This window comes from Miniopterus natalensis, chromosome 11, assembly GCF_054644295.1.
Source record: "Miniopterus natalensis isolate mMinNat1 chromosome 11, mMinNat1.hap1, whole genome shotgun sequence".
Taxonomy (NCBI): Eukaryota; Metazoa; Chordata; class Mammalia; order Chiroptera; family Miniopteridae; genus Miniopterus; species Miniopterus natalensis.
The window spans coordinates 70,870,890-70,877,614 of NC_142091.1; the positions used below are offsets into that span (position 1 = coordinate 70,870,890).

The following is a 6,725-nucleotide window of genomic DNA, read 5'->3' on the forward strand; positions in this document are numbered from 1 at the left end:
TCGGCCAGTCTGCCAGGCTGCCAGGGGAGTGCCTGCTCTTGGTGTGCAGCTGGAGCAGAGCACCACCTAATGTCCCCAATGTCCCCATGCTCGTGCACTGCTGATAGATCATGGTGCAGGAGCAAGGAAAAGCAAACTAGAACTCACAAGAGCTGGGAAGACGAGCCCTTTACTTCCTTCAATGTCCCTCCAGTGCCCTCTACTGACAGTTTGCCCCTGTGCTCACTGTAAGGGAGAAATGCTGAGTCCAGCCCGTTATCACAGAACAGATCCGACTGAAGGGTCAGTGTGGGGATAAGAGGCAAAAAATAGGTAACAGAGTCCACCTTTTTACCTACTCAACTTCCACACGCACCGCTCTGCACATATCTGAGCTTCCCTCGTAGTTCCATTCCTACTAAGATACACCCGTCCTTAAACGTGACATTCTCACCCTTACCCCAAAGGAGAAGGCATACAAACGACTCTCTGCAGGTCCAGGGGATTGCTTCTGCTCCTTCCCCTCGCCAAGGAACAATGACTGCCCCACCGCCACTCCAGCCAGCTGGGGGGCTCGGCGCGGTCCTTAGGGTCCGTCACTCCCCTCAAATTACCTGGTCTGAGGGCGCCATCGGTTTCCGGGCCTACCCTGACTGACGGGGCTGGCAGCCGAGTCAGCCGGAGTCCACCCAAAACTCCTTTTCCTTCTACTCCCCCGCGGGCAGTGACCGTATTCAGGCCTCAGACCCCAGCTTACAGACCATCTCTGGGAAACGCCTTTCAGTTCCCGCAGCGCGCGCGCGACGGGTCCCGGGTCACGTGTTAACCGCGCTTCGTCTGCACGTCGTCTTCACGTGCTTGAGAGGAGCCGCCAGTTCCGGTTCATTTGGGTGCCTTCTGATTACCTGGTACATAAACTCGACGCACAAAAGAGCCTAAACCCCCTGCAAGACTGCCTGCTGGCCGCATGACCCCTCACCGCACCCCGCATTCGCAGAGTCCGGTCGTGCACACCGTTCCTCATTGTCAGACCCTTGTCAGAAAAGAGAATCGCGGGTGGGGGCAGCTAGGGCCTATGTGCCAACCCTGTGGTCACACCGCCACAACTGGCCACTTCTGCCAACGCACTGTAACCTGGGGGGAGGGAGCCGGGGGCTGCCCCTGTCCCGGAGTCCAGCGGACGACTCCGTGGACGACCATGGTTCTCCCCCAGCGTCGGTGAACCGAAATCCCCAGCGAAGGCCGTTTGCGGGCGGCGAGGCTCCCCGCACGCGCTCGGACTGCGCGAGACCTCCAGGTACCGTTAACCATAGAGAAGAGCGCCGCGGGCTGGCAGAGGGGCCAGGAGCCAGGGCCGCTCAGTCCCCGCTTCCGGCAGCGCCTCGCTGCTCCGGGAGCCGCTGCCGCCCGGGACGCAGTTTCCATGGGGACTGATGATGGCGCCGCGAGGTGAGATCCCGGAGGTGTGTGAGTCGCTTCCTGATCCCTTCAGTCCCCCTTCTCCCTTCTCTCCCGGAGCGCGACCTAAACCCTTCACTCTCGGGTGTTAGGGACATCGCTCCTCACTTGTACAAAGGGGGGTTTCGCAGCTCCACCCGCCCTGAGTGTCTGAAGGTCTGGAGGTGAGGATCTGTCAGATGCCCCTAAATCCTTGGCTGCGCCTCTTCTAGGCCGGCCCAGTGACGAACTAGCCTGCTGTGTGACCTCAGAGAAGCCAGTGCTGGTCTCTGCGCCCCAGTCTCCCCTTCCCAGGCAGTGATGGGGTTAGATCTTAGAGGGGTCTTGATTTTCATCCCTGAAGCCCAAAGAGTGGAGTTTGACGGTGATTCCGGGGAAAGGATGGGATTGAATGAAGCCCCCTCCACATCCTGTACTCACACACACACCCTCATTATCAGCAACCAGAAGCGTCCCAAGTGGCCTTCCCACTGGCTGCGACCTCCTGTTTTCTCCGACTTAGACACAGATCATTCAGAGATTGGGCTGCCCTCCCGCCCATCCCTCTTCTTTGTGCCTTTTCAGGTAAACGGCTGTCCTCCACCCCTCTGGAAATCCTGTTCTTTTTGAATGGGTGGTATTATGCTACCTATTTCCTGCTGGAACTCTTCATATTTCTGTATAAAGGTAAGGCAAGGGGCTTGACTACTCTTGGCCCCAAATCCCTTCCCCGCTTCAGCCCACTTCTTTTCTGCAGCTCCTCTTCACTGCAAGGCAGTGGATGGCTTCCTTGAGAACGATTCAGTAGGAAGCCTCCCAGCCAGAATTTCTTGAGTTCGGGGCCCTGGCTGGGTAGTCAGTTGGTTAGAGCATCATCCCCATACGCCAAGGTTGCAAGTTCGACCCTATCAGGGCACATACAAGAATTAACCAATGAATGCATAAGTAAACGGAGCAACAAACGTCTCCTCTCTCTCTCTCCCCCCTCCCTCTCTCTCTCAAATCAATCAATAAAAAGAAAAAAGAATTCCTTGTTTGGGACATGTGGGCCTCTCCATTCTGAACCCCCTCCCCCCATTTTGTGAACTCCACTTTAAATTTAAGCCCATTGGTGACCCTCAGAACTATTCAGCAGCCTGTGTACCCATGTACCTCTCATGATGTTGGAGAGTGGAGTCCTATAGACTTTTGGAGTTGGGAGTAAAACCCCATAACAATGAGCCTTGCCCTAACAGACAGTTGCACTGTGAGTTAACCTGTCCTGCAGCAGGGTAACAGATCCTGCCCACATCTCACTAACCAGTTCATGGAAAACTGATAAAACTCTCATCCTCTTTATTACCAAGTATGTGGGAGTTCTTGTGGGTGCTGTCACATTTGTTTGCAAACTCTGACTTTCGTATTGGCAGGTCTCCTGCTACCATATCCAACAGCCAATCTAGTACTCGATGTGGTGATGCTCCTCCTTTACCTTGGAATTGAAGTGATTCGACTATTTTTTGGTGAGTGTTATCCAGAAAACATTTCCATTCCTTATGAGATGAGCTGGTATCTGTAACCTGATTAACAAGAAAAAGTACATAACCTAGGCTCACAATAGGAGATTGGATCTGGTACCATATCCCATTACTCCCTTTCTGAAGTTTCAAACTGCTTTATATTTTGGGTCAAGACTCACCTGTCCATTACTCTGTAGGGCTAGACATGGGGAGTAGCACAAGGTATTAGATCATTCCTTCCCAGTTGCCTAACTACCATAAAAGTGCCAGGTTCCTCTCACTAGTTGCCTGGGAGACTAGATTCAGCTGTAACTCCATGTCCAGGACAAAATGTACCTGCACAGATCAGCACTAAGTTCCCCTCCACATCTCTGAATAAGACTTTCTTTAGGATAAGCTTTATATCCTCAGAAATACAGAGCAAATCTCTTACAAGTTAAGAGTATCTCATCTCTGAGAACAGTGTTAAAACACAAACAGAAAAAAATGTTCACAATACATATAACAAAGGATAAATATGCAGGCTCACATAATCACTAAGGAAAAGACACCTAATTTTAAAAAAATGATTTTAGAGAGAGGAAGGGAGAGAAAGAGAAACATTGATGTGAGAAACATCCATTGGTTGCCACCGGCATGCGCCCTGACCGGGATCAAACCTGCAACTGGGGTATGTGTCCTGACTGGCATCGAACCTGCCACCTTTCAGTGCACAGGATGATGCTCCAGCCAACTGAGCCACACTGGCCAGGGCAAAGACAACCTAATTTTTTTAAAATTAGGAAATGACATTAATAGGTAATTCACAGTAATAATTACGAAGAATCAATAAACATGGCAAAATGCCCAAACTCACTGATAAAAAGTAAGTTGAAACAAAAGAACATTTTCACCCATCAGATTAAAAAGATTCTCAATACCCAGTGTGAGAATAGGCATGAGGCCTAGGCCTCTATAGTCCATACTCTCGTGGTTATTTATATTAATCAGACTCTGGGAATATAAATTAGTACATCGTTTTTGCTAACAGTTTTACTGTGTAAAATCTGTATTCTTAGACCTACCAATTTCACTTCTAGAACTGGTTGAAAAAAACACTTCCACAGATATGCAGAGATATCTATGTGAGAATTTTTGTTGCCACATACTTGTAACATCAAAAGTAGAGACAACCTAAATAGCTATTAATACGGGGTTAATTAAATAAGTTACAGAATTAGTTCAATGAAATCATTCATAACCATTAAGAAAGAATAAGGTAGCTATGTGTAGAGGGATGTCTGATTTATATTAAATGGAAAAAAGTAAGTTGCAAAATAATATTAGAGGATGATCCGATATTTATAATAATAAATAGCAATATGTGAGGGTACACACATAAAAAAATCTGAAACAATATACATCTAATAATAGCTATCTCCAGGGAGTGAGCATGGTTCTTTCAGTTTCTATATTTTCTAAAATTATTTTCTATATATTAGTTGAAAAGTTTTCAATGATTATATATTATTTTTATAATTTAAAAAAATTTCCCCCCAATAAAGATCCCAGCATCCCTTGAATGGCAGCCAGACCGAAAGCAGGACCGTTGGAGTGAATGACTTCAATCCTAAACTCCTCCAAAGCCTCTCATTTTTAGCACAGTGGGAACCCCGTTTATAAATCTGCATGTTCCCATGCAGGGTCACTTTCTCTGCCTTGCCAGTCCATCACATCCCACCCACCTTTCTTCTGAGGCCAGGGAAAGCTGGCCACTTGGAGCTGACTCCATGGGCTGTGTCTGACAGGTACAAAGGGAAACCTCTGCCAACGAAAGATGCCACTAGCTATTAGTGTGGCCTTGACCTTCCCCTCTGCCATGATGGCCTCCTATTACCTGCTGCTGCAGACCTACGTTCTCCGCCTAGAAGCCATCATGAACGGCATCTTGCTCGTGTTCTATGGCTCAGAGCTGCTGCTTGAGGTGCTCACCCTGGCCGCTTTCTCCAGGTACTGCTGCTAAGGGACCATTTCCCATCACCTGAGGGTTGGCTTCCCATCCCATCCTAGGGAGGGATTCACTGTGCTTCTGGAGCCTGAGGGGTCTAGTGGACTTTTAAGGGGGAAACAGGTGTCTGTGGGACTGCCTTTCCCCTTTAGGGGAGGCAGTTACCCACTTAGGGAAGATACTCCCCTTGTTGTTTGGGACCAGGAGGCTTGGCATATAGAACTGTTCGGGCCAGCTGCACGTGTTCACTGGTCTTTTAACATTTTGTTTCTCTCTCTTATCAGTATGGACAGGATTTGAAGTACACAAATTTCAGCCAGCAGCCCTCAGCGGCTGAGACCACTCATACTTCTGGTACCTTAACCACGTGCGTGAGGAACGATGGGTTAAGTGGTGCTGGGGAGAGTTGCAGCTTTTCCTCAGCAGATATTTGGGCAGCAAACCGAGCATAAGGCCAGTGGGCACCGTCTTCTAAACAGGACCATCAGCCTGAGAGACTCTTCTACACTCCAGCATAGGGAGGGCCACGGCTGTCCTCCTCCTGGCCATTCTCAGAACCAGTTCCTTGCTGACCTCAACTTCTCCTCTGATCATTGTGGCCAGAGCACTTTGTGTGGACCATGTAGGCTCCTTGGGCTTCCAGCAGGACCTGAGCCACACTCCCTGCACCCTGTACGTGCTGCGCAACACCTGTCACACGAGCACAGAGAGCCTTAGGATGCTGTCCTCCAAGTGACGCAAAATCCTCTTACCCTTCAGAGACTGAGCTCCAGGACTTTTTTACTAGCTCATAGTATTATTTTTCTATTCTCATCATGAAACATTATTTTATAATAAATACATATTTTCTGGTGTGCAGCCTTTTCCTTTTGGGACCTGTCCCTAGAAATTCAATCACTCTGAGAAGGTGGAGACTATCCCAGCGGCTTGTTCTCAGGCTGCGCTTAAGGATCCGGTGTGGACTGAAAAGACAGCGATGAAGCTGTGCCACTGATTTTCTTCCCCAGTTCCAGCCTGGATTTGTTCCTAAAGGCACCACCAGCTTCCTTATCTTCTTCAGGTCTGTCATCCTGCAAAAGATTGCTTTTAATCTTCACCTCTGCCCAAAGCCAGCATCTTGTCTCATTCCTCTTCCAGATAATTGTCAGCTCCTTTCCAGGGTGAGAAGTAATTGGAAGCAGCACACTCTAAACTTACCAATATTTTTTGGTCACTTATTTTAAAGTTTCAGATTGACAAGAACACCTACTTTATTTTTTTAAGCTGGAGAAATGTTGCCCTAGATGAGTGTATCATTCCCTTCTCCAAGTAATCATCTTTAGAACTTTCTCATCTTGCTAGGTAGTGGTCTTTTTTTTCCTAGCCCCAAGAAGCCAGGAGCCACGACAGAATCCACTACTTTAGGCAAACTTGAATCAAGGGCCCTTGTCAGATGAATCCTAGAATATCTACACTTACTCAAAGTAAAAAGTAATTAGCCTTTCAGCATTCCATGGTTTTTAACTGCACCTACTTCCTGTGAGCAGGCTCATTCTCATCGTATGGTCTCCACTGTCCAGTGCACTGATGCTTTTTCTTGTTTTCTATCCCTTCTGTGCCCTGGCGTCCTGTCTGCCTCTGGGGTCTATCCAACAACCACAGTGGACAGGTCTCAACCACGACACAATATCGAAAAATCCAATAGGAACATTCCTGATATTTTAATCACAAACCCCTCTAATACCCTAGTCTTTGTGTAGAGATTGGTCTGTCACATAGGAAAGGCATTTTATTTAGTAAGCACGGCAAACAGATGCAGGTTTGACCATGACCTCAACTTAAGC

The 6,725-nt window shown here is 48.3% G+C and overlaps 1 protein-coding gene across 1 annotated transcript; it reads left to right on the forward strand.

The window, feature by feature from the left end:
* Window positions 1–1,362: 1,362 nt before the first annotated feature.
* Window positions 1,363–5,756, forward strand: TMEM216 (transmembrane protein 216). The gene is made up of 5 exons (XM_016200422.2): window positions 1,363–1,428; window positions 2,002–2,103; window positions 2,826–2,918; window positions 4,703–4,904; window positions 5,187–5,756. Exons 1-5 carry the CDS (start codon window positions 1,413–1,415, stop codon window positions 5,200–5,202), a joined length of 429 nt encoding a protein of 142 aa, XP_016055908.1. The 5' UTR covers window positions 1,363–1,412; the 3' UTR covers window positions 5,203–5,756.
* Window positions 5,757–6,725: the final 969 nt, after the last annotated feature.

Coding starts and splice junctions, on each gene's coding strand:
- TMEM216 (XM_016200422.2), top strand. Junction 2,104..2,825: donor CTTCATATTTCTGTATAAAG/GTAAGGCAAGGG, acceptor TCGTATTGGCAG/GTCTCCTGCTACCATATCCA. Junction 2,919..4,702: donor AGTGATTCGACTATTTTTTG/GTGAGTGTTATC, acceptor TGTGTCTGACAG/GTACAAAGGGAAACCTCTGC.